At 35.8% G+C, this 27757-nt stretch overlaps 3 protein-coding genes across 3 annotated transcripts in view; 1 reads left to right on the top strand and 2 right to left on the bottom strand.

The window, feature by feature from the left end:
* LOC134853870 (acetylcholine receptor subunit beta-like 2) overlaps window positions 1–19272 on the top strand; it is an 83567-nt gene extending 64295 nt beyond the window's left edge. Inside the window, exons 4-6 of the mRNA XM_063869822.1 lie at window positions 10383–10505; window positions 11787–12331; window positions 18768–19272. Of these exons, the coding sequence (XP_063725892.1) occupies window positions 10383–10505; window positions 11787–12331; window positions 18768–19272 (1173 nt within the window). The remainder of the gene's footprint in view (window positions 1–10382; window positions 10506–11786; window positions 12332–18767) is intronic.
* LOC134854344 (uncharacterized) lies at window positions 351–10135 on the bottom strand. Its single transcript, XM_063870565.1, has 8 exons — window positions 9844–10135; window positions 8127–8248; window positions 7153–7485; window positions 7026–7083; window positions 6609–6943; window positions 4039–4503; window positions 3292–3418; window positions 351–508 (listed from the first exon to the last, which is right to left on the bottom strand). Exons 1-8 carry the CDS (start codon window positions 10073–10075, stop codon window positions 351–353), a joined length of 1830 nt encoding a protein of 609 aa, XP_063726635.1. The 5' UTR covers window positions 10076–10135.
* Window positions 19273–19301: 29 nt separating the features above from the next.
* LOC134853869 (uncharacterized) overlaps window positions 19302–27757 on the bottom strand; it is a 224251-nt gene continuing 215795 nt past the window's right edge. The window contains exons 22-25 of the mRNA XM_063869821.1: window positions 27183–27404; window positions 22685–22838; window positions 22126–22207; window positions 19302–19533 (exon numbers count right to left, since the gene is read on the bottom strand). Coding sequence (XP_063725891.1) covers window positions 19464–19533; window positions 22126–22207; window positions 22685–22838; window positions 27183–27404 — 528 coding nt within the window. The 3' untranslated portion in view covers window positions 19302–19463. The remainder of the gene's footprint in view (window positions 19534–22125; window positions 22208–22684; window positions 22839–27182; window positions 27405–27757) is intronic.

The raw sequence follows: 27757 nt of genomic DNA, 5'->3' as shown, positions 1-27757 counted from the left end.
TGACCTCAGACGACCTGCAAAAACTTCGTCTTCTTCCGAAACGAAAAGTTTCTGCAAGTCTTGGATAGAAATTCGACCTTTGCTGGACTCCTCGTCGTCTAAGTCAGCTGTGCTCTGATTGGTCGAATCTTGTTGACAAAGAAGAGATTCATAGCGAATCATTGTGAAGATTTCGTTTAGGAGCTCTTTCGGCTTAGATTCTAAACAGCAAAATTGCTAATGGAAAAAGGCTCAATTTTTGTTCCGAGCTTCAAAAAAGTGAAACGTATTTCTAATAAATAAGAAAGACTTCAATGGAAGACGGCAAAAAATTAATGATATGTTTGCATTTTCAGTTTTAATTAGAGCCATCATAACATGCCTTCGATTTCCATCAGTTTGAAGTATCTCGCAATCAGATTGTAGTTTGAGCCGAAAACCAGTTTCCTCATCTGGTAGCCCAAGTCGGCTATAGTGTCGTGTAGCTCGTCTTCGACTTGATAGTTCTGCTGATCCCGACTGAATTTGCCTAAGATCAAACAAAAACTTCTTTTGAACATATGAAATTAAAATTAAAAAAATATCGACTAGTTTTAAGTAATTTTCTGCCTCGATGAATCATTTCGTCTGAATTCGTTTTCTCGAGAGATCTGCTTGTTAGAAAATCTTCTTTTCTTGACTGTTTTGATTTTGAAAAATTGCAGAGAATCTAAAATAAAAAGTAGATTGTTGACAAAAAGAAATATTTCCTTGTAAAAATAACAAAATTCCAAATTTTCAAAGTGCCTCCTAATACTATGAGAAAAAAACAATTCTTTCTGCAGTTCTTACGAATTTTAAAAAAGTAATGAATCTAGTGAAGTTTTGCAAACTTAAATTGTGTGTTTTAACTGGTAGAAAGAACCTAAAATTCGTTAATATATTGCAACCTGGCTCTTAAAGTTTTTGAATTTTTTCATCTTGCTGTTTTAAAACATTTTTCAAGTAGAGCTCAAAGTACACACTCAATTAGCACAGGTGTGCAGGGCTAAAAAAACGCGCTTCTGAATTGATTTTATGCGATTCTTTAAATAATAAAAAATTCAAAATTGAAAATCTAAAGATACTGAAATTTTTTTTTTCGGAATTTCTTGATTTTTTTTCGCGGTTAAATGTTGGTTTTAAAAAACTTATGTCTACCTTAGTCAATTAATCATTTTGCTAGATTTATGGCTGCACATAGAAAATGTTTAAAGTTCTTTAAAGAAAAAAAGACAAAAATAAACAATTATCTCCGAAAAATTTTGAAAACGGTTTCAAGGGTACTCTGCTTTTGTTTATTAGCCTAAAAATATTCAGGAGACAAAGCAGTGCTTTACAAACACTAGCGAGAATACGACAAAAAGCATATATAGAGTTCTGAAAAATTTAATTAGAAAAAGTAAACATAAGCCTCGAGTTACTAAAATTTCGGCAACGTCGCGGACTCGAACCTACGACCTACTGCAACCTAGAAATGAGTCTCACGCACTAATCACGTGGCCACGCACGCTTAATACTTCACAATCACTAGCCACAAAAAAGCAGAGAACAGATGCTATGAAACTTCCAATGCTTCAGATCGTGATATAGCAAAAAGGCACAAAAAGTGAACCCTTTTAATGAACACTTTCATTTGTGAGTTAAATCAGTAAAAGAAGATTCATACTAAAACACTAGCTGCTCGCTAGCGTAACACTGGTTCAGTCAATGTCTCCACTTGCAAAGAAAATGAGGAAAAATTATGCTTGGGGTAGTTTTTTTATTTTGTCAGTTTTCGAATTTTTAACTGAGCATTTTTGACAAAAAAAATCTTGTAAAAGTTGTAAAACTTTTTCTATTCCCGGACTCAAAAGAAAAAAAAAACACGAGTGATTACTTTTGTTGTTTCTTTAAAAAAAATTAGGAGTTTGAAAATCGCTAAATTGGCCAAACTCATCAGTAACGACCGTTAAAACGAGCAAGAACGGCGAATTAAATTGTTCCAATTAAATTGAAGCGAGGCAAGTAGTTTGCTCTTATTTTTAGTATAGGAGACTTGCAATATATCTCCCAGTACTTTACGCAGCGTGTGAGGGATAAAATGAAGAAATAATGGAAAAAATTTAGTCCGTTTTCAACCAAAACTTTTCAAGCAACTTCAGAAATTCGTCGGAACATTCAGGGCATCACCTTGATATACAATCAGTCTGGTTCGACTTAAACTTTTTAGGTTTTTATTGGTTTTACTGACAAACTTTATTATCTCTTTTTTGTGTTAGAATTCTGCAAATTTTTGTTAATTGTTTTCAATACACTGAAAGTGAGAAGTTTGGGCTGTTTAATCTTTTTCAAAAAGCACTGCAGTTGTTGAAACTCACTTCATGAATAGCTAATAAAATCAGGGACTACAGAAATTTTTTATTTGTTCTTTGATGAATTTTTTCAAAAGTTGTAAGTAATTATTTAGAGATCATATATACGACTTGCACAATAGAAAAAATAGATTGCTCAGCAGTTTTGGCGTTTTTGTTGCTGCATTTTTGCCAGTCTCAAAAATTTTTAGGAAATTACTGCACAAATCAAATATTTTTTTGGAACAAAACTAAAAAACAGTTGCAAAAAATGATATTTTTTAAACTAACGCAAAAATTATTCCAGCGAGCAAAAATTAAAACATAGCAGTAAATCTTGCTTCTATTATTGCACTCATTAAATCCTTTGACATGCCTCAATTAATTTTAGAGTAATTTTTGAGCCGGATTTTTTGCTGGCTACACTACGCGTTAATAAAAAATGGAAATTTATTGCAAAAATACTATCTCAAAATTCAATTTGCAAACCTTGTAACTTTGTTCAGAATTGTCAAACCCCCATAATTTTCAGGTTCAGATGATATAAAAAAAATTGGTCAAGGATGCTGGTTAAGTAGTCAAAAACTGGCTGAAGAAAAATCACACCAAGCAATTATTCGACAAAAACACAAAATTCTATCAAGGGTATATAATTAAGTTTGATGAGAGTGCTTGCCTGAAAAATGCAGCTTTATTGGTCAAAAACGGCCTTTCTGGCCTGTTCGTGAAAATAAAGTAGACAAACTTTTTGATTTTTTTTTCGAAACCCGCCACTGTTTAGGAAGATCCTAGATCCGCCCTGATTTTATCCTACTTTTTTCAAAAATTACATTAAAAATAATAGTAATTTTAGTAGAATTGAAAGCATCTGAATGCGAACCTCACTTTGGGGCTAAAACTTACGACAATGCTGTTTAATTGAGTATTTAACTTTGAAAGCGATACATGGGTATATACTTACTGACTTCTGCAATTGATTCGTTCAGCTTTTCAGCGTTGTTGATGACATAATTTTCTAGATAGTTCTTCAATTCATCACTTGAGATTTCAGCTTGGAGTCGTCTTGTGATCCAAAGCAAATCTTCAACCTGAAAATTAAAAAAAAAAACGAATCATTTAAATTTTATAATTGCGAGAACCAAAAAAATCTGCGCTTTCGATCGTTTTTTTTTTCAATCAATTTGAAAATTTCAGATATCATTGCCAAATTGTTTGCAATATTGGTGGCCTTGAAAAACTTAGTTGTTCAAATAACGGTGCTTATGGTTGATTCGAATTTACGACACGGTTTTTAAGTACGCACATGAGTGAAAAAACAGCTCGTTGACCAAAAAGAATTATGACAACAACCAGGGGCGGATTTTCTAAGGGCGCCTTTGACGCCAATATATACTAACTTTGAGGGGAGCGCGCGCCAAAAAAAAACGCGGATTTTTTTGTCAAAATTTTCCAAAAAGTTCCCAAAAACTTTGACCTATTTTTTCAAAAAATTTGCTAGCGGCGCAGGAAATTTGGCCAAAACAGCGTCTTTTTACTGCTTTAGGAGAGCTCGGAAAATCAATTTGGTCGACCTAAAAAAAAGGTCGTCAAAATTTTCAAAAATTTTTTGAAAAGCCACCCCCCCCCCCCCCCCCCCCCCACCCCCCTCGAGAAAATCCTAGATCCGCCCCTGCCAACAACTTGGCATTAACTTTTAAATGAAACTTACGTTAACATTTTCCGAATCGATCAAATTTCTAGCTCGGTTGAGTTTTGATTCCTTTTCTAGTTCTGATTTTTCTAAACTGACAAAACAGTTAAGAATTCGAGCATCGCCCTCGTTCGGAAACCCAATTTGAATCAGTTTCAAGCTCCGTAGAGTTTCAGTAGACCCTGAAACCATTGGCTGTCTAGGAATAATGCAATCTGAAATATCCATTTTCGCAACCGTAACCTGAACGTCCTCGTCATTTTGGGTGCCTTTTGATCTTTGGAGAGGCAAGGAAAACTTTTGTGGAGCCGAAACTGGAATTTCTGTCTGGATTAAGATAACTCGGTCATCGTACGAGATCAGCATGCGATTTGAGTCATGTAACCCGATGTTAGAGTAGTTCACAGGCACTCGGGCGACGATGACAGACTTTGTTTCCAGGACTGAATTGAAAGTGAACTCACTTATAGAGATAGTTCCAGTCTAAACATGCAACCCATTTGTTATACCGTATGACTTGCAATAGATTACTTCTTGATACAAGCTTCTATAAAAGATAAAAGCTTCTCGAGTGATACCTTATGTTGAAGCCCTTTAACTCTTGATACGAATGGTTTTACTCAATGCTGAGAAAAATTAAATTAATTTGCTAATCCTGCCATTGCCAGAAAACCGTGTTAGTTACAATTTTATAATTTATTTATTTTTTCAGAACTTTTTTAACACCTAAGATCAACGCTCATCTCCTTTGTCAAAATTTCACTAAAATTTTTAAAAATTTTCTCAGGTCCAATTACATTCTTCCAGAAATTCACAGGGTGTAATAAATTTCATGAAAATTTTCGTTTTTTCTTTCCTTAAATGACAGTGAAATTTTTTTTTGCACAGACAATAAATATTCTTGATCGTAATCACTTTAAGAATTTAGATTTTACCGTAATACGACAACACGCAACAAAAGACAATTCTAAATTAAAGACAACTCGCAATAAAAGACAACTAGCAAAACACACCGACGCAGTCGCGTCAAGTATTGCGGACTTGCGAACCAAGGGTAGGAATTTATACTGAATTAAGAGCCGGTTATCGCGTCGAAGCTGCAACGCGCGCGTAGCGCACCAACCTCCAACAACCTTAAACCGAAATTCTAAAGTTTCAAGTGAACTTTCGAATCTTGCTAGTTGCCGCTTTCCCCAAGTTTTGCAAGTTATTTTTTATTTCGAGTTGTAGCAATGCCAAAACATTTCCAGTTTATTCTAACAAAATGTAAGATCCGCATAAGAAATCCAATTGTTCTATAACTTGGGTACCGATGCCCTCAACATAATGAGTTTCATACTATCGTAATTTTGGGGAAGTTGGCATAAAACAAGCTGACAAGTGGGACAAGCTGGGGTGACAAAGACTGGCACCGCGACAACTCAAGAAATTTCGCAAAAAAGACACCTCGCAAAGTTCAGGGAAAGCGACAACTTGCAATGAAAGCGACATCGGTACTCTGGTTAAAGTACAATTTATTTTCTTATACGGCTCTGATTTCTTGTAAGATTGAATAGAAAATGTTAGCAAAATTTTGTATCTAGTAAGCAATAAATCAAAATCTCAAATTAGAATCTGTATCTTCCAAAGTTTTTTACTTTTTACATTCTTACATCAGAGTTCAATTTCAAGAAAAAAAACACACCAAGTTTTTGTTTTCATAAGATTGTTATAACTTTCATGGCAAGATCTATGTATGCAGTGTCCTGCATCAATTTCACTACTGGTTTGAAAACTTAGATTTTTAATCCAATAAAAAACCAGTTAGGCAATCAATCAGAGCAAAAAGCATTTCATTAAGCAGAAAACTCATTGTAAGCTGTAAGAAAAACTATATTTGAACCTTTAGCTAGCGTAATCAACTCGCGAAAAGTTCCAAAAAAAAACAAAAAAATGAACTGAAAAACTTTTTTGTCATGGGTATCTTAAAATATAACTGAGATCAATTGGAGCCAGTGCTTTTTATGTTAAGCATAGTTTTCGTTTGTAATTTTTAAAATAAATTTTTGTGGAAAAAAATTTTCCAGCTACCTGCATAGGAAGTGGCTACACTAGTTTCTTTTTGTCATTTTCCGGTTCCCGTAATTTTATTGTGTCATTTAACAGATCATATTTGATTCATATGCTTTTTTAATCATGTTTTTAAAATTTGCTCTTTCTGGTTAAAATATTAAAAACTGATCGTTTTCAAATTGAAGTTTCCCAGGTTTCCTTTTTTATTTCATATTTAGTTCAATAGAATTTCATTTGCTAAAAGGAAGGCAAGTTACGCAAAAACAAAAACTTGAATGACTTTTAGTTTTTAAATTAATTTTTTTGTTTCGGAGTAAAATAAAAATAACTACTGACTCAGATTACTCTAATTGAGCTAGCCTAGTTTTTTTTTATAAATTTTAGTCAACTATAAATTTTCTTTGAAGATGAGAGAGCTTGCTCGTGAAATCTTTTTTTTTCTTGCAAAATTCAAAGTTTTAAAAATAGTTTTCAAAATGCAATTAATTTTTCAGTTGCCCTGGTCTTATTGAAAGTTTCCAATTTTTTGTTCTCACCTTGTCAACTACCGCTATCAAATCCGAATCTGCGTTGGTTCTCACTGCTTCTATACCATGTATGCCATCAACATCTTCTCCAAACATATCCAGCAATTTCGAAAGCTCCATTTGAATGGAAAACTCCATCGAATCTCCTTTCACCACACATCCATATTTGGGCATCCAAACGAAAGAGTTGAACTGTTTTTCAGAATCGGTATTTTGAGATTGGTTTTGTTGGTGGTTGAAAAGAGATTGAACAGTAATGAATTTATTGAAATAGTTCAGTTGGACGAATGAGCAGATTATGAAACTTTTCGAGAAGAGGATTTCGCATGGAAGAATTTCGGTTGCTTGAACAAATAATCGTATAAAATAAATTGATTTTGCCTCTTTCTCATTTCTTTTGTATATGCTAATAATTTGTATATTTACCCAAAATTTGACTGCTCACTAGGACATTTTCCTTCATTGAAAATTTGTGAAGCACTAGCTAGAAAAGAGAAAATATTTCATCAGCTTTGCTCAAAAAACTATTTTCAACTTTTAAAAGATAAAATACCTGTGAGTCATAGACAGGGATTGATCCCTGGACCTCGTGATCATAAGTCATATCCAATTTGAGCCTCATGCAAATCGCAATAAGCAGAACATCGTCTTGAGCTCCGTGTAATTTTGACATCAGTGACAATGCTCTGTCTAAATTATCATCCAATCCGAGCGAACTCAAATCAAGAAATTCATCGGGGGTTCTGAGCGAGTTGGACCTGGAACTCCGTGGTGTTGCAGTACTTGATGAAAATCCCAAAGTAGAATTCATCAGCTCCCATTTTTCTGGTTTTAGATGCGATATTAGAATTTGTGGATTTGTCAGCCATTTTTCACTCTTTCCCGCCTTAATTGGAAAACAAAGAAGCTCCTTATACCTTTAAAACATACTTTAATAGGGCGTATTGATTAAATTTGTATTCTGTTTTTGACTATGAATTTAAAAAAAAAAATTTTTTGTTTTTTTTTTCAGGAAAAAGTTGAAAACTTGTTCAAGCTAATTTTTTTTTGACGGTTTGGTTTTCATCCTTCCTCGGAATGGTTTTAAATTTATTTGTCTAATAAGGCGCAAATTCGACTTTCGGTTTAAGTAATGTCTCGAGAAAGTTGTGCTTGATTTTGAGCTTCAAAAGTGGTGTTTACTTATTTCTTAGAACTTTGAAGTAGTGGAATTTGAAAAATATCGAAAGTTTTCAGATTTGACCTAATTTCAAATATGATCAATTTAGGTTAGTTTTTATTCAGGTTCTTTCAGTAATTATAAAAACCTAGTTTAAAAAGTCAACGCAAAGAGTCACAATTCATCTTAAAATACAAAATTTTAGCTTTTAAGTTGTAGCGAACAGATGATTCTCTATGGGCTCCGAAGGCTTGAATTGGAAACCAGGTCAACTGGATTTGAAACCAGATTAGAAACCAGATCAACATGCTAAAGTCGCTTTGATAATCACACGGCAGTAGAAATGTTTTGTTGTTGTTGTTACAAACCTGGAGATCGTGTTTAATCACAACTCCTCGTTCTAACAAAATGAACACGGCATCTTGTTGACATGCAATGGATGCTACTCTGCTCCCCAACTCGATCACTTCACTCGAGCAAGCAGCTACCCCTAAAATAAAGCAAATTTATTTCACAAGACAGAAGCAGTAGCCCTATCCCCCCTTCGTAAGACTAGCTACTTTTACCAAGTTTGCTTTTAACATAGAAAATATTTCCTAGATGAAAACTCAAAACCTATCATCAAAAACGTTCACGAACAGTTTTCACCCAACCCAAGAAAACTTTAAAGATATAGCGAGCTTAAAGTCGCGCTTATGGACTTAGTTATAATATCATTGACAAAAAAATTGTGTACAAATTAAGTTAAGTACCCCTTTAAGCTATTTATGTTCAGTGGTATCAGACAAGGTCAACTTTCAGGTCAATACATCAGAGTGACGCTTTTTCAATTGTGATCCAATTTGTAACAACGATAGCTGCTTAAGCAACTTAAAAACTTTGCAGTGTCGAGAAAATTCAGTTCGAAGTTTTCGCTGTTTGGAGCAATGAGCCGATTCTACGGTGTTTTAAGCAAATGGGTTTTTTGGATAACTTCCAATAATTCAAACCTCTAGAGAACTAATTTTACAGCCAATTCTATTCCCTTTAAAATGAGATGACTTTTCTTCCGACCACTTCACGAAGTTTGAAATAACTATGAGGGTGTTTTTTTCCCGATGAAATTTGTCTATCTAAAGAAAACACATACGGGAGTCGGGTATGGTATCAAATTAAAACCGAATTGGTCGTGATTTGGATTCCAAAATTTTTTTAAAAGTTTGTGTCGAAAATATTGGTCTGCATTTTTGACATAAGTGCGCTTAATGTTATTTTTTGATAATTAACCTTTGATAACTTGGTCTGATAGTTTTTTTGCGCCTCTCTTATTTTTTTTTGATTTTTTGTCTAATTGACTGTATCTGTAACATTCTGCGCTCATTATTCAGCAACTTGTTTTTGTTAGCCTATTTTTTTCCAAATTCTTTTAAAGTTCGACTGCCGTAATCTGACTAATTTGCTACTTGAAATAAGAAAATAGTATTTGCAGTGAAGCATAGTATTATGTTACAATTTCTCTTTTTTTGTCTAGCAGTTTAAAGTTTTTTTGGCGCGGAAATTACTAACGCGGCGTTTTGTAATTCGCTTGCACTATACTTCTTCTATTTATCATCTGTGCCTAGGTTTTTGAAAAAGGCATTTTTTGAACCACTTCTTTCCTATTTATAAACTTATGATGGACGGATTTTATTTGTATACAAAAACCAATGACTGGATAAAAAAATATCAAAAAGCAGGCAAATAAGATATTGATAGAGGTTTTCATGAAAATTGATGATGCAAAATTTCGACATTGGACATGGAACATAGCCTTATTTAGGAGCAAAAATTGCATTTGATCGCCAAAATTGCATACTGACATTTGCGCTTTGCGTTTTTTAAATCACACTCTCGCTTCAGAGTTAGTTTTGTTAGCCTCGAAAGCGTCTTAGCAAAAGTGAAAAAAAATTGGTCAATCTAAAATAGAAGCTGCAAATTTCAAATCAAAAGGTGACTTTGGTTGGTTAAGAGGTGGATATTAAGGAGGCAATTGACCCTTGCCTGATTTAAAGAGCTAAAGAATAAGTCTATCGCTTCAAGAATATAACGAGTTATTTTTTTTCGTACCTTCAGTGTTTTCCGACATAAAAGATGAGTCATCGTTTTCAGCTGAGTTCTGATTGGTCCAAATGTCAGTCAACGGTAATTGGTGGCGCGAAAAACGCTGTGCGGGTTGCGCATTGTTGTAGAAAACCGGTTTAATACATTTTTTCAGCACAATTTGACTTGGTCTGTCTTCATAAACAATAATAATTAAGTTTGAAGGTAGAATCAATGCAAAACTTATTCCACAAGACATTTTCGCAATCAACAAAGTAAAAGAGTTAAAGCTAAAGTTGACATCTCGCTTTACAAATTAGTGAATTGTTCTTTCAATTTGAGCGCTTGTTTATTTTGTATGTTGTTTGCACTTGACGACTTTGAGTCATCATTGATTTTTCTCGAAAGAAGTTACGTGACCATTGGTATAGTATGGTATATATCGCTTTCATGTGCTGAGTTATTTCAAAATTGCGACCATCAAATGGCAGTTAAGCGTGTTAGAACTCTTTCAGGTTTTGCACAATAGTTCACAGCTATAACTCAAAATTAGTTTCTGTTTTCAGGAGGATGGAAACGGAATTGACCTTTCAAAGTATTTGGAAAATTCAGAGTGGAAGCTACTGGAAACCTACTCTGTGAATGACAACAACATGACCTACCCCGGCGCACCAATGCCTTTTTCAGAGGTTAGTTAGAAAGGGGTCTACAGATGGTGTAAAGGGTTTGAGGGTTGGTGGGGACCTTTTTTCGAGCTCTCAACACTATAAGGACCCCACTATATTTTCGAAAATTGTCTTCAATAAGCAGGCAAAAAACGGCGTTTTTGGGCTTTTTTTTGGGAAAATTTTTGTAAAAAATTGCTTTTTTCGGCGCCCCCCTTGAAATTAGTTATATTAGCACCATAGGCGTCTTTATAAAATTTTTGAGGTTGGTCAGCCAAAAAAGGATGTAAAGTTATACAAAGGGAGGACCGCTCGGAAAAATTTGGCAACCAGAATTGAAGCGGGGGGCTGAAGGCGGTCATCCCGCCCCACTCCCTCGGTACGCTACTGCTGATTGACTTTGTCTTAGAAAATCCGGTTTTTTTTCCATCTCCCACACGCATTTCAATTTTTCTTTCTTATATAGTTGTGTTACGCCTTATTAAGGCTAAATGGGTGATGTTACGATGTAAGCTATGAAGAACAAATGAGTTCACAATAGTAAGTTTGCATTCTTTTGCAAATATCACTGGACTATGGCAACCTTAGAATAGTGTGAAAAACTTGGAATTCAAACGTGGAAGTGGGGATGGAAAAGAGCCAAGTTTTAAACAAAAGAAGATTTTTTAAACAGTTTTTAGAGTTGACTTCGATTTATTGTCCGATAGTCAAGTAGCAGAAAATTTCAGCTGCTGCTGCGCCGTTCATCGTTACAAAAATGCAAGTCTTCTGCTATTTTTCTGGGTACAAGATCGGTTTAAGGTGGGCCTCGATCCTGAAACCTCTGTTTTATTAGACTACGGCATTAGTAAATTCACCTTTAATCCAGCATTTATTGCTCCGACCGCAGCTGAAAGTGAGGAAGAACTTTGCCGAAGAATGTGTTTTTCCCTTTTTTGATTTCTTTTTTTTTAAAATTTGCAACACAAAGTGAGGTGCCGAAAGCTTGAATGCTTTTTAAGCTAAAAGTAATTTGATAGTTCTATATAGTTCTAGTTTACTGAGGCCAGTAAAAAATTTTCCAGGCTACGTTCCGTTTCTCTCCTCTCTACACGCAGAAAAACACAATTTTGAACATTTTATCAAAATTAATATGGTCGGAACTTTCTGTGCTACTCCTTGTTTAATCTCTTATTCGTTTACATACGGCGCTTTCTGACAGAATGTAATGCCTTTAGAGTCCTTCCGATACTCGGCAAATGATGAAATATACTTATGAGTATAACAAATCGTCCTACTGAGAACAATTTATTATTATCGTTTCAGCTGGAGTACACGTTAGTGTTGGAGAGACGGAAACCCTTCTACGAACAGAACATGATACTGCCCACTGTCTTGACTTCATCCATGTCAATTCTAGTGTTTCTTCTGCCCCCCGAAAGCGGGGAGAAAATCTCGCTCGCAATCACCATCTTCCTCGCTCTATCTTTAAACATGCTCGTCATTTCGGACCACATTCCTGTAAACTCCCTTCAAATTCCAGTTGTCAGCAAATATTGTTTATTTTCTCTGGGTACTATAACAGTATCGCTCTGGATGTCGATAATTGTGATTAATATCCACGGGTACAGAACCCTAAGTAATACACACTACATTACCCATCCGCCTCAAATCCTCGTCAAACTGAGCCGAAAGTTGTGGCCTTATATAAGTATCAGAAACACACCAGTAACCATGCGTAAAAAATCCAGTAAAAAGAATGAATCATCGTATGCGAATGGCCCGACGTGCTTTCGAATGAGAGAGTGGAAAAACAAGGGAGACTCGACAAAGAAACCGGCAACAATTTACCAAAATGGTGTAGTTGAATTGTAAGTACACATGAATATGCATCCCGGAATGCCATGAAAATGATAACGGAGCTGTGGTTTTTCATGTGGATTTTTTAATATCTCGAAAACACAACAATAAAAACCCGTTTCGATTCTACTTTGAGCATCCTTACATTATATAAAACCAACCCAACCAGGACCAGCAAAAAAGCAAAAACTTTCAAAACTTTCAAATACACTGACTGTTTTTCATCTTTTTTTTCGTTTTTTTTTCATATTTCTCACAAAATGAAATTATCAGTGAAGAAAAGTTTTGCTTTGCAGCTTCAAAATAAAGTTTGCAAAAAAAGCCAGGCGGTTTGGAGACAGCGCAAATCAGTGAAATTAAGATTCATCTAAGTCGACTGACAGTTTTTATATAATTGTGACATTTTTTGAACAAAAAATAACGAACTTGTTCCCGAAAATTTTAAGACAAAGCAGCAGCTACAAAATTGCTTACGCAAAACGAAAAGACTTTGATCGAAATAAGAGAATATTGATTAATAACTACAGTCATTTTTTTCCATATAGCTTTGAAGTCGATTTGAAGTAAATAAATTTCAGTCAATTTTCATCGAACGATTTTGATTTTAGTGCATTTTACGAGATACTTATTAAATAGTTTCAGAGTAATGGCCGAGGCCACCGACAATCAATCCGCTTGACTTACAAAACTGGCCACTGCGAACAGCGTACCCGGACATTCGGAGTGGGAAGCAAATTGCATCATATTGCATCTATTCATCATATTGCATCTACTATTCACCAATATTTTTTCCGCTTATCTTCGTTCTCCAAAAAAAAACGGCGTTGGTGTGATTTGAACCCCGGACCTCACGACCGAAGGACAGACGGGCTACCAACTGAACTACATCGCTCAGCCAATATGAATCCTAATTGCAACAAATGCAACCATACGCTAGCGGACGGAGTTGAACTGTTTGTTTGTTTGTTTGACTTGTGGAAATTCAATGCACTGGACCCTGAAATGCACTGGGTTCTCAGAAACATTACTAAAAAAGTTAAGAGAATTAAGAAACAACGTCCTCCTGATGTGTAATCAATGCTCCAGCAATGGCAAACGAGACTTGGTTATTTCTGTGGTTTCCAGGCAATCTTCTGCTATAGAAGCAATTCAAAAACAAATGGAAAAAGCTGAAAACTCTCTCAAAACGCAAACCGAAGTTGAACTGAAGAAATATTCTGAGGTCCTTACCAACACCCTCGCTACTTGCGCAGCCCCACACCCTGTGGTGGCTGCGACAAAGAAAAACGTACAGAAAGAATCTACTGGCAACGCACTCAATGGTATCCGAATAAGAGGAATTCCTGAATTGGTCAACAGAGATCCCGCCTTGCGCTTCAAGGCGGATCAAGTAGAAGTGAACAAAATCTTTTCGCACCTGGGCCTGGCATGCCAAGCAACAGATATCAAGAGAAGGGGCAATCATATTAAAGGCAAAGATCGAACCATAATGGCGAGAGTAAACAATGCTTGCGACCGAAGACTCATCTTTCTTTCTTTATCGAAACTTAAGCATTACGACAAAAAAGTGTTTGTGTCTCCCGAACTAACAACAAGTGAATTTGAAAAAGAGAACCTCCTGCTGCAGCAACGGCGAGTAATGATCAATGGGGGCGCAGAGCCCAGTAGCATCAGACTGAGAAACCTTGTGCTAGAAAGGAAAATATACAAAGTTTGGACCATTCTGCCTGCTCCTACCGCAGACACAGAGTCCGAATCAGAATCCAAATGACTAAACAATGCCTCAATGTCCGTCCTTGTATACAATGCTCGAAGTTTGTTGGACATTAAGCGAAGAATGGCTTTCGCCAACGCCTCAACCAGTTCAGACTTTCATATTCTTCGTATAACTGAGACCTTGGCTAACTAGTCACGTGACTAACAGCGCCTTATTTCTCACAGATTTTACTATCTATAGAACGGACCGAGCGCATACTGCCAACAGTTCCACCAAACATGGTGGCGTTCTGTTGGCTATCCGACACCCCTACTCGTCGACTCATCTCGACACATCAGATAACCCTGATTGCGTTGCCTCATTGGTACAGTCCTCACCTACAACCAGTCCACTACTGTTCTGTTGTGTCTATTCAGCTCCTGACGAGAGCTCCTATAGACTCAACGTGAGCACTATCAAACACCTCCTGCTACTACTGCAACACCACAAAATGGAACACAACTGCGAGCACGTTATCGTTGCTGGCGATATAAACCTGAAACATACCGATTGGTCAACCATGGTCTCAACAGACGCATACGAATCCGAGCTCCTGGAACTCTTGGTTCAATTCAACTATCAACAAACTTTGGCAAACAACTCCTGCATGCTGGATGTCTTCCTCATCAATAATACCTCGCCTCTAATCCATACGGCAGTTGACGAAGCCTTCGGAATCGCACACTCAGTAGATTTCAAGAAGTGCTCCGACCATCAGCCGTACTCAATCCTCTTACAAGTTCAATATGCTCCTCCAAAGCCACCAGCCCGTCAACTAATCGATCTGGACTTCAACGTGTTCTCATACCATAAGGCTCACTGGGATCTCATCGGAATAGAAATTATCAACAGTCCTTTCACTGGCTACTGCTACAGCAATGTGGATGTCCTCTTGACTTCATGGTATGAGTGGTTGTATAGTATAGTATCGAAACACATTCCGCCCATCACTAAAAACCGCCGTAACCTGCCCCCCTGGGCATCGGGCGAGGCGTCGCATCTGATGAAAAAACTCAGCACACTACGTAAAGCCAAGAACCCAAATGAAACGAAAACAAACATCACTGAAGAAAAAGTCCGTGCACAACTGAGGCTCGATCAGACTGAATTCGAAAGCAAAACATTCATGGATCGGAATTTCTCTAAAATGCACAAGTATTTCAGAAGCATACGACGCAGCCACCAAACTCTTCCTATTCTAAAGTGGGGAAGCATTTCAGCTTCCAGCGATGCTGACAAAGCCAACCTCCTCAATCGCTATTTCGATAGCGTGTTCTCTCCTCCAGAAACTACTACTGCTATATACGATCTTGAATCTGAGCCTGCGAGCAAATTGGGGTCAATCACAATCAACGACCAAATAGTCAGCAATGTAGTCTCGAAACTGTCTTTGGCCAAAGCCCGAGGATGCGATGGTATACCAAACATCCTACTGAAGAATATATCTAACGTCAAATCAATGACCCTCCTAAAGCGAACCTGTAAGAACAAAGGAGTCTTTCCTGAGCAGTAGAAACACGGACTAACCATCCCCGTTCACAAAGGGGCGACAAACAAAATGTCTCAAACTACAGGCCTGTAACACTTCTTCCAGCACTTTCAAAAGTCTTCGAAAGAATCATATTCGACGCCCTCTATCAACACTTCCGTCCTACATTAAATTGTTCTCAGTACGGGTTTCGGCCTAAAAGAACTTCAGTTTTACAGATGCTGAGTTTTCTCGATAACATCTACAGTGGCTTAGACGAAAATTCAACTGATTTGCACGTGCTATTTATAGACTTTGAAAAGGCGTTCGACAAAGTTTGTCACAGAAAACTTCTAGCCAAACTATACAACATCGGGATTCGAGGAAAACTTCTCCAGTTGATTGAAAGCTACCTGAGCCATCGAACACAAAGAGTCAAGATTGGCGACAATATCTCTATACCATTGCTGATCACAAGTGGGGTACCGCAAGGATCTATCCTGGGTCCGCTTTTGTTTTTGATTTATATTAACGACCTACCCGACGGCATCCACTCTGCTCCGTTCGGTTTTGCTGATGATTACAAATTTGTATCCCGCAAGCTTACAACTAGATGCCAATACACTTATGCAGTGGTGCGAAGAGAATAAAATGCGAATCAACAGTGGGAAATGCAAGCTTTCTACATGATTAAAAGAAACTCTTCGCCGTACATCAACCAAAAACTCAAAGCTGCTTTATATTGTGGATACATTGTACCAATATTGACCTATGGCTCCCAGTGTTTGTATTTCAATAAAGGATACCTCAGAGTTATTGAATCAGTGCAAAGGAAATCAACCTCCTGGATCCTCAACTACCCAACACACCTGAGCTACAAAGAAAAACTTCATCTCCTAGAGCTGCTACCATTATCTCTTTAAATGGAAATGCACAGTCTACTTTTGTTTTCTGACATCATCACCGATAAATACGACTATGATTGGTCACAATATGTATTCTTCACCAACTTTACCGGTACTAGGGTCTCAACTCATGATATCATCCAAACAAGAAGTACAAATAAAGCGAAGTGTAGAAAAAACTTTTGGTACATCGCTACAAATTTTGTGAATAAACTCAATCACGTAGTCGATTTCTTTTCATCTGGCCTGAAACAAAGACTTACAAATCTTTACTGGTCGCACTTCCTGAACAACTACAACGAACTTGATGCATGCTCTTGGCGCCTCATGTTTTGTAATTATCTTTCGGCCGAATTTGTAATTATCTTTCGGGGCTTACCCCCCTTGAGTTTATACTTTGTTTAAACTCTGAATTCATTATTATTATTATTATTATTATTATACTCATCCTGTATTTTTAAGCGTTGCTGAGTTGGTGTGGTTGACATTACCGTATAGACATCAGTAACATGATGTTCTAACACGAGGTTGGATCTAAGATTTTATCAAACGGAGCGGGGCGGAATTTAGTACAAAATCGAAAAAGGCAACTTTTTCTTTGGTCGCCCGAACTGATTTTCGAAGCTCTTCTTGTAAAATACTACAATTTTTCTATTTTATTTTAGAAAATTCTGCTTATTGGAAATAATTAATAAAAAACCTGCCATGCTAAAAGAACGCTTCGTTACGCGCGCTCCCTCTCAAAGTTAGTGTTTACGGACGCCAAAGGTGACTGTAGAAAAAACTTAGTTTTTTTTGAGCTTCACGAAACAAATATGTTGAGCTGTTGTTCCAGTGAATCAAAGTCTCATTAATCTCTTTAATCACAATTTTTTTATTTAACCAGCTTTTAGTGATGTTATTTTTTCCTACACACTCAATTTTGACAATTTTGCTTTTTTTTGTATTTTTTATTTGAAATTTTTAGTAGCATTTTTCGAAATGCATGCTGGCTAGAAAGAATCCCCAGCAGTTTAAATTGGTCATTCAACTGTAATTCTACTATTTACTACATTTATTTATACCTGGCTGTCGCAATTTCAACGCTTAATGTACGAAGCCGATATTACCTATTTAAATAGTTTTGCAACACAGATGTGAAGCTTCGCTTCGCAAACACTCGCGAGCATTTAACAAAAATTAGCTTGCGAGAAAACAATAAAAGGTGCAATAAGAAAGTAGAAATAGGCTTCGAATGAGTGAAAATTCGGCTACGTCTCAGATTCAATCTGCGACGTAGCGATTATAACTCTCACAAAATAACCACTCAGCCACGGAAGCCTTATTAGTTACAAGCACTAGCCACAAAAAAGCAGAGAACAGAATCCGACAAAAGATAGACCAAGTTTTTTTTCACACTGAATATTTTTTGAACCTAATACATTTACCGTCCCAGTCGTAGTCGTTACCTCTAGCTAAAGTTCGCAGGTGGGAAAACCCAAGAAGTTGAGTTAATTTTAAGTTAAGCTGTCCAGTGTTTTTTTTTCAAATCAAATTGTTAACACGAAAAAAGTACTTATTCGGTTTTGATATATCTTGCAAATTACACTCTTAAAAATGTGTTAAGAATCTTTTATTTTCTCAATAACTACATAACAACCAGGATAACTTGTCGCTGTGCAAGAAGCACAATGTTGCGGCCATATTTCTAAAAAAAAAACTACTAAGAATTTTTACAGTTTTTAAAATTAGTTTTGTTTTTATCCGTGATAAAAGATCAGCAAAAAGACAAAAGCCTGTAACTAAGGCATATCTAGACAAAAGCCTGTAACTAAGGCATATCTAGACAAAAGCCTGTAGCTAAAGCATATTCGGCAGTCATCATAAAATAGGCAAATTGATCAAACTTTATTTTTAAAAAATTTGAACTTTGTACACCCAAGATGGCGTTGAAAAAAATTTTAAAACTAATTTCACTGTAGTTAAATTAAATTTTCAGGTTGTGAATAAAAATTTTGCGGCTTGCACTTGTATATCAAACCTGCTCGCTCACTTTACTCGCTCGAAAGGGAACTAAAACTCCAACATTTTCAGTCAGTTTTTCTCAACAATCTGACAAATCTTTGGAAATTTTTTGATGTCATTCACATCACGACTGGAACGGTTTAGATAATATATTTCATCATTCCGATGATCATTTGCGGTACCTGGTTTCGCGAAGAAAAAATTGAAAACACCCGAATACAAAGTTCCTCCCCATTTTTCAATAATCGGAACCAAAAAAAAATGCTCAGAACAGTCAGTAAATCATGCATTCTGTATGAGGTTCTTCTTTTTAGATCTACAGATCCTATGTACGAGAGACATGCTCAACTAGAAAACAACGGATCGATTCCCTCCCAGTGCTTATACAGCCGAATAGACGAGGATTGTCTCAAAGCCGAAAGCCAATGCACACTCTCTGCGAATACTCGTTCGATTTACCGCACAAACCCCAATCTGAATAACATCAGTAACAATCACTTGCAGAACACTTATAATTTCAACAGTAATCACTTGCAGAACACCACTATGACCTCAAACATAAAAGGTCAAGGGCAGTGTTGCTCAGTACACTGTTCCATTCTTGAGACCTTAATTCTGAATCTTACAAATTTAAGCGAGACCATAGTAAAAGGTTTACCCTCGGAACATTCTGATGCAGGGAGTAATAATCAGGAGGCGGACCTAATAGTTCAGGAGTGGACGCTGATGGCGAGTGTTTTGGATCGTCTTCTGGCTATTTTTTACCTGGTCGCCAATGGTTTTGTGACTGTATACTGTTTTTACCCATATTATCCTTAATTTTAGAAAAAAAACAGTCAAATTTACAATTACACATTACGATTTTACAAGTTTAGGACTTTGAATCAGCACTTTTAGTTGGATTTATAAAATAAGATTATTATACATACATAGTTACAACTCGCAGTACATATTTACAAAAGAAAATGCCTGAATTATGTCTCTGAAAACAATGAAAATTTGGATTGAGCTCATTTCTTAGTTGACGTAACTTTGTCAATGCTTGCCTGCATATTTCTCATTATTCTGCTCCTTTCTCGTCTGAAACAATTTCAATGTTATTTTTCTAGCTATAGATTTTTAAAAAACGATTAAGCGAAAAAAAAAACTATTCGGAAAGATCATACTAAGAGATCAACGTCAATGCAGGGGCTAATTCGCCTTTCACAAATACAGGCAAAAACAGATGATAGAAAAAACTGTTAATGAAACAAAAACTTGCAAACCCGTCTCCAATAATCAATCGCCACGCAAAGTTAGTTCTGAGAAAACTATTCCAGCAATGAAACTTTGAATAACTTAAGGTTATTCCAATTTATCGGATTGCAAAGTTTAAAGTTTTTCGCTGCAAGCTATTCATTCCAAGCATTTAAATTTGAAATCTTTCAAAATATTTCAGCTGGAATCAGTTCGCAATTTTTTTCTGAGCAAGCCTTTCTAGCAATTTCGAAATTGTTCATGAGATTGCTTCAAATCGCGTCGCAAAAAAAATAGGCTCTCCAAGCAAGACGTTTTAAGCGATGAAACTTTGAAGTCCATTAAGTTATTTCATACCGTAAATTGATTCGCAAAAACCTTTTTTAGCAAGTCACTCAAGCGTTGAAAAGCTGAAAAAAATTGTCGGGCTCTTTCAATCTGTGAATCGCTTTGCAGAAATAACAAGTTTTAATAAACAAGCCATTTAAGCGATGAAAATTTTGATAATTTTCAAGTTACTTCATATGTGAAATAGTTTCGCTACGAAAGTTTTTCGACGAAAGCCATTCAAGTGGCCAACCTTTGAAACTTGTCAAGTGTTTTCATAGAGCGAATCGGCTCAGAGTATGCCAAAAACTTTTCTCTCAGCATTACCAAAAAAAATTTCTCAGCATTTCAGCATAACCTTTAATATGATAATTCTTTGAGCATCGCAAACTTTATAAAAATTCGAGCACAAAACTAAGAGATGGAAACGCCGCAAAAAATTAATGAAATTTTAATTGTGGTCCAAAAAATACGAAATACACTAAGAAATTTGCAAAATCCTACCAAAACAAATTAAACAGCAAGATCATTAGAGCACACGCCGATATCCAATTCTTTCTTATACCTGATACAAAAACGGAAAAAATTATTTGAAAAAAAAAACTGATTTTTCAAAGAGAATGGCGCAGCGGAGCGAAATAAACTAGAGACTGAAATGCGAATTTCAAAAAATTTAATGCAATTTTATTGACCGAGTGACTACTAAAGCCAACAAAACTTGGTTCGTCACCCGTTGAGCCCGAAATTGCCAAAAAGTTGTGTCATTAATTTTCTTGAGAGACTTGAAGCTTTTACACCCCACCCATCCTGAAATAGGGTGACTGCGCCAAAAAACAAAGCAGAAACCAATTGACGAAAAATTCCAGCAGAAGATTACAAGTCACTTGCTCTCGCAATTGAAAACAATTAAAAAATCTACAAAAACTTTGAAAAATTAGGAAATCAATCTATTTAAATTCTTGAGCAAAAAAGAAGTTTATACACAAGGCCAAGAAATGTACACTACACTCTTAAGTCCATTACTGAGAAAGAAAACAAAGTCGACCGACGGCTAGAAAAAAGTCAGTAAACGCAAGTGAACGAAAAAATACTCTCTTGTTTTTTGAAAAAATATTAACTTTCGAATTTTTAAAAGAAAACATAGATGATATTCAAGCCCTTTGAAACTCTAGATCAAATTTTATTACACTTTTATGATAAAATTAACCCAATTTAAGAAAACTGTATCTATAGGTAAAATCTTTACTTTCTTGACCTTTAAAAATTTGATGTTCGATAGTGGAGTTTCCTTTCCGTTAAACAAAGAAAATAAACTGAACTTGAAGAGAAATCAAAAGTCGCACCGCGAAAAAGTAAATTTGAGCCGAAACAATTTTCAAGACTTCTCCTTAAAAAAAGAAAAAATCATCACGACCTATCTAAGAGTCTTAACTACGTTCATCGACTCTAGACAACTCAAAAATTTAAAGCGACACTTGGCAAATGCTTGTTTAGACGAAAAAACAGTCAGGCCAAATTTAGATTTCTTTTTGAAAAACTGAACTACATTTCAAACAACTTGATGCGCCATCAACTTGCATGAATTTACTCAGCAAATCTGACGAGAGTTTCGACACTTAGTTATTAAGAAATAAGTTAAAAAAATTGAGGCAAAAAATAACCAAAAGTCATGCAGCCCAGAAAACTGACGTCTATTTAAAAAAAATGACTAACAAACATTTTTGGTGAACATCGAAAAACAAAAAACCAAAAAATTATATTTACACAGCTCAAAACTAAATATAGCAAGAGTAATAACTTTTTATAAGCCTATTGAAATAAAACACTCGAAGAAGGTCGACAACAATTGGGACAATATCACAACAGCTGACAAAAAATCAATAAATTTCCGGAAAATAAAATGAAAATTTTCAGCTCTAGAACCGGCACCACTGCATTGTTGAAACATTTAGATGCAAAAAGATTACCATGACTCAAATGGAAGATGACCAATTTCAATTACCCTGAGATAAAATATCTGAGAGGGGGAAAAATCAGGTACTGGGTTGCAATATCCTTGCTTATCTAAGGATAAAAACCAGATCAGGAAGTTGATAATATATTTCTTACTGAGAGAAATTGTTGGCGAGTTTGAGCAGACTGTCAGCGCTGATGATTGGATTTTTATCAGCCACAGTTCGGATCTTCAGACCTAAAACAAGTAATCTGCTGTTTTGAAAAACAAACAATCAGATCACACGGTTGACCTCGCTATTGAAAATTTCCAAGAAAAGATTTACAATAATGAAAAATTTGAAGGTATGTCGCTAACCGTGATTACTCGTCTCTGATGTGATGCTCAATATTACCAAATACTGATTTAAAAAAGATCAAAAAACATCAAATTTAATAGTCACATCGCTTAATTTTATTATCACTAGCTTAAATGAAGTCCGCTGTAAGTAAATAATATGTTTTTTGAAAAGCCTAATTATACTTCAAACAATTCATTGTGCCATCACCATGAATCCATTAACAAAAAATGCTAAGTTGCTAGACGCTAAGTTGTTAGAAAATAGATCCAAAAAACTAAGGCAGAAAAATTACCAAAAGCCATGCAGCCGAGTTTGAAACTGACAGCTCTTATAAAATTTGAGCATGGAAAAAGGGTTTTGAGACTCATATTTACCTTTAGGGTATTCGGCTTGTCTTTCGTTTCTGTCTCCTTCCGAGAATTTCTTCTTGGCAGTCTCGAAGGAGTCCAGCAACTCCAGATAGGCAGCCACTCTCACCAGAGTCTCAAACACCACCCCTCCCTCCTTCCCTCTACTCTTGTCTAATCCCTGTAATAATCAAATTCAGCAACACTATCTAGCCAATACTCTAGAACTTACTAAAATCAGTAAAGTCAAAAGCGGATCTAGTATTTTCTCCAGGGAGGATTTTCAACCAAAATGATTTTCCAAGCTTTCACAAAACACTATAAAGATCCTACTTTGCATAGGACAATTTCAGCGTCTCAAAAACTTTCGCAAAAACAGACCACAAATGCTTTTACTTGTCACTTTTGAAAATTCTTTCTCATTTTTTGCCAGGATCCCCCTCCTCGCCTCTCAAGGGGTGCCTCTCAAGGGGTGGCGATGGGGTCGAATCGTCCTCTAAATTCACCCCTGATTATAATAATTGTAAATTTATTATCGATATGATATACTAAAACAGGGGCGGACACAGGATTTTCTCGAAGATAGGACGGCAAATTTTCAAAATTTCTTGTCAGCTTCGTTAGCACTAATGAGAGCACGACAAAAAGCAGCCCTAGAAAGTGCAATAAGAAAAAAGCTAGATCTAGGATTCGATCTGCGACCTACTGCAATCAAGAGATTTTGAATCTCACCAACTAACCACTCAGCCACGCACACTTAACCACCGTCGCACAACACTAGTCACCAAACACTAGACACGAATAAAGCAGCTACATATGCAAATAAATTCCCAAGCCATTCAGCAAAAGTGGCACCAAATACAAATAGACACAATTTTGTAAGTAATGATGTGGAATATAACAAATTGAAGACATCAACACAAACGTTGCATGTAACAAATCGCAAAATATAAAGCTAGATTATTTATAAATGAAGCACTTGAAAAAATTGCGAGATATATTGCGAGTTAGAAAATTTGTGAAATCGAGTTATTAATATTATTGTTATGTTCTTTGAAACAAATAAAATAGCTTTTTTCGGTTCATTTGATGAATTAAAAATGCATCAACTGTGTTAACTTATTGCTATTCGAAGGTCAAAGCACATGCTATCAAAAAGCTGTAAAAGTGCCCCAAAAGTTGCACCAATATTTGCGACTTGGTTTAGAAAAAAAAGAATCTTTATAACACACTAAGCTGACGCTAGTGTAATAATCGTTAAAAAGAAAAAGAATATTCCGCCTACGGAATGCCAACCATTCACCTCTGAATCTGGTTCTTTTGAGTTCAAAGCTGCTCCATAACGCCTTGCAATCCGAAGGCACAAATAAAGCAGATAAAACACATGCTAGCAAATCGGAGAACTATCATAATTCGCAGAATAATCATATCAGAAATTACGAAGAGGCGAAGCCGCACTTTACAAAGACAAGCGGAAAAACGGCAAGAAGAAGCTCTGAAAAGTTTTTGAAAAATTGAAATATGGAAAGAAAAAACAAAGTTATTCTTAAAAATTTAAACTTTTGCTATATGCCGGAATCGAATCAAAGTCCTGGTTTTTAAGGGTCTCAACTTCTCGCATCAGCGACACACTCGCTGGACAACTGGAAAACACTAGTCACCAATAAAGTCCTGAAAAGGCTGAAACAAGCTTTGAAACATGAAACTTTTGCTACATGCCTGAATCGAACAACGGACCTTACATTAGGTGTCTGACATCCTCGCATCTGCACCCCAGTCGCTTAACAGTAGGCAATCACTAAAAGCAGCTAACATATACTATCAAATTGCCAATGCTATGAATGAATGGTAGACAAAATTTACCAAAAGTGCCACCAAATAAGCACTTCAGTTTGCGACTCGGGTTAGAAAGAAAAACGGCTTCGCAGTATAACACCACAGGTGAGTTAGCTGCATAATCTGGTCAATTTTTCTAAGTTTTCAACGATACGATGCAAGTCTTTTTCAGATTTGTTTATTTAAATATATTTATAAAGATGGTAAATACAGCAAAAAAACTTATGCTAAAAGCAAATTCGACGCGAGGTAAAAAGTAAATTATAGACGCAGAGGCGAAGTTGCACTTACCAACTAACATGCCTCAGTTATTTACCAACTAACATGCCTCAGTTTATAGAGCAGTAATAATATGAAAAAATTAATTGTAATAAAAAAACGATAACTTTTTTTAAATTTGAGATTTTTTTTTGAAAAACATTCCCCCATACGCCATATTTGGTACAAAGTGATAAAATTCGCTCCTGAAAACAAATCAATTATGGCAAATAAGCCTTCTTCAACCAATTTGGAACGATTTCTATGACGGATTACGTGTTAATAGCGCGAAAAATATCGCGCGTTAATTGTCCCAAATAGGCCAAAATGGCAAATTTTAAGCCCCCATAACTTTACGAAAAGTGATCACAGGTGAAATAACGTTTCAAATTCAAGCTCAGGCCAGCAATATTTTTTGAATGATGTAAAAAAATCCCGTCAAAAATGGCAATTTAAAAAATCAAAATTTGTCTGAAGAAAAAAACCACCCGGAGCACAAATATTCCCTTACTTTTGCTACAAAATTCGGAACAATAATAGTCTGTGTTGATATCCTTAGAATTGACTGTACTTAACAGCTGCTATTGATCATAATGAACACTTTCAATGAACACATTTTATCGCAACAATATTTGCGTCGCAATATTATTTGCGACTTAGGTTGGGAAAAAAAATAGTTCATACTATGACACAAGCATTGTTTGTGTAAATAAAGCGCTTAGAACAGGGTCGGGTGAAATACATGAATGAACATTAGATAGATACTGAATTTAAAAACATGCTTATTATGCTATTTGGGTTTAAAAACTGAACTCGTAATACAAGCAGAACAATAATCATTTAGAGCAAATAAAGAAGTACGCCTACAATACAACTTGTACTCAATACAAGGGCAGCGGAGCAAAGGTTCGCTTCATACTGATACCGCGCTTGAACTAATTGTGGTATTGTCATGACTAGATGTCCGATTTCGTTTAATTTAGTATTTGTTCGTTAAATTGACCTATTTTGTTAAGTTTATGTTGCTTAAACAGTTTGAAACTGCGACTAATCTTGCTAGAGTACACGCTCACAATCTGCTCTTTTCCGCTCTCCCACCTCGAAACTTCAATTTTAAAAATTACTTTAACGTTATCATAATGCAATGAATCTTGACATGGTGAACGAACTAACAATTGTGAACAGATTGTGAACAGAGATGGGGAAAGTGGAAGAGAGCGGAAAAACCATCCCAGCGGAAAAGATCAGAATTATTAGAACACGATTCAGAATGAGAGCGTCAGAAAAAGTAAATAATCATAGCCAACTGACATTTGCAAAAGAGTAATAATGAAAGCCAGAAAACTGAAAAAATCGACTTGTGTTTTCAAAGAGCCTTCACCTTTCGAAGAAAAAAAAGATTGCCTTAAAGCTCTTCGAATTTGAGAGCAATTTATGCTGGACATTTTTTTGTTAAAATTAACCTAATGTGAGAAAACCGGATCAATACGTAAAACTTTTATTTCCTTGGGAAATCTGATGATTAATTTCCATTTTAAAAATCAGAAGTCGGTCACGTTTTTCGTGACCTTTACAAATTTACTGTTCGATAGTGGAGTTTGTCTTCCTCTCAACAACAGAAATGCACTGCACTTAAAAAGAAATCACAAGTCAAGCTGCGAAAAATCAAAATTGAGCGTGAATAAATTTTAAGATTTAAAAAAAAAATCAGCAAGGCATATATAAGAGAACTCACTACGTTCATTACACTTAAACAGTGATATGGTATTTACTTTATATAATTAACCCAATATGAAAAATGCGTCAATATGTGAACTTATGCTTCAGCTGGATAATCTCAGGATTAAAAACTACTTTCGAAATTAAAATTCAATTACATTGTTTCGCAACATTTAGCAAATGATAAGGTGAGCTTGTCAAACCAGGAAATAGTTGGATTGTCAAACAACAATGCATCCAAAGATTATTTTAGTCGGAAAGGGTACACATAGCGAGCTCAAAATAAGCCAACAGCATGCAAAAAATGAATTGACTGGAAAAAACAGAATGGGGAAAATTGGATTGATCGGAAAAGTTTCCATTATACCCAAACCTTTGGAAGTAATTTTTAGCCAAAACAGCGAGAAGTTAGGAACTATCAATCCTTAAAAACACTTTCAATGTAACATGGCAACGAAAAACTTTCCCTTGATCCATTTTCTTAATATGTTCTCGTTCTATTCATTCTCGTTCAATTTAACAAATTCGTCTAAATTTCAATGTTTTATTCAGTTGAAAACACAATGTTCTTTTGCAAAAAAATGCTATTTGAGTTCATACACACAATGCAGTAGGAAATCAATTGAATTGACTATTTAACTGAAGTCAAACTTACGCTTAAAACAAAACACATCGTTCAGTAATATCTGATAAATTCAGCCGAGCAAAATACCTTGGACTTATCCTTTTCAGGAGCAAGAACAGCAGCATTAGCATTATCCTGGTTTCTGGCTCGCGGTCTTTGCTGCTGCTGTGCCTTCAGTGCCTGGTTGAACAACCGAGTCCTCAGAGGCACTGAGTGCATGTGTACCATGTCATTGATGGCAATAGTGAACTCCATTTCGCTCATGTAGCCCGGATCAGCACAGGGGAACTGACAAAGTCTAATTTCGCTCTGAACACAAGTTATTATCATTTTCAATTATCCGCGAGTATTTCTTTAGAAGTTCGGGATAGCCTAGCTTTATTAACGGCTTAGTTTTAGTTTTTAAAATTTGTAATCAGAACACTTGATAAACGTCGCTTAAAAATCAGGTTAAGCAAAAAACATGTGACAACTATTCAGGCATGTTTAGATTGAACTTTGATTTACCAAGGCAGGGCAGCAGCAGCCACCGGAAACATTTTACCGGGAAAAGCCACTGGAAAAGACTTGAAAAAATATGTCATCATTCTAACATAATCAAAAGCCCGCTCAAAAACAAAATTACTAAACGCTTTTTCTCTTTGTTCGTTTATGCCTGACAA

Source organism: Symsagittifera roscoffensis, chromosome 9 (assembly GCF_963678635.1).
Source record: "Symsagittifera roscoffensis chromosome 9, txSymRosc1.1, whole genome shotgun sequence".
Classification (NCBI taxonomy): Eukaryota; Metazoa; Xenacoelomorpha; order Acoela; family Convolutidae; genus Symsagittifera; species Symsagittifera roscoffensis.
This window is presented reverse-complemented; position numbering and strand designations above follow the sequence as displayed.

Excerpts from the sequence above, each read along its gene's own strand:
- LOC134854344 (XM_063870565.1), bottom strand. The coding sequence starts at position 10,075 with ATGTCTTGTGGAATAAGTTTTGCATTGATTCTACCTTCAAACTTAATT. Across the intron at positions 8,249-9,843 it reads TATGTCGGAAAACACTGAAG|GGGTAGCTGCTTGCTCGAGT; the intron begins GTACGAAAAAAA and ends GCTTTATTTTAG. Across the intron at positions 509-3,291 it reads CGAATCAATTGCAGAAGTCA|GCAAATTCAGTCGGGATCAG; the intron begins GTAAGTATATAC and ends GTTTGATCTTAG.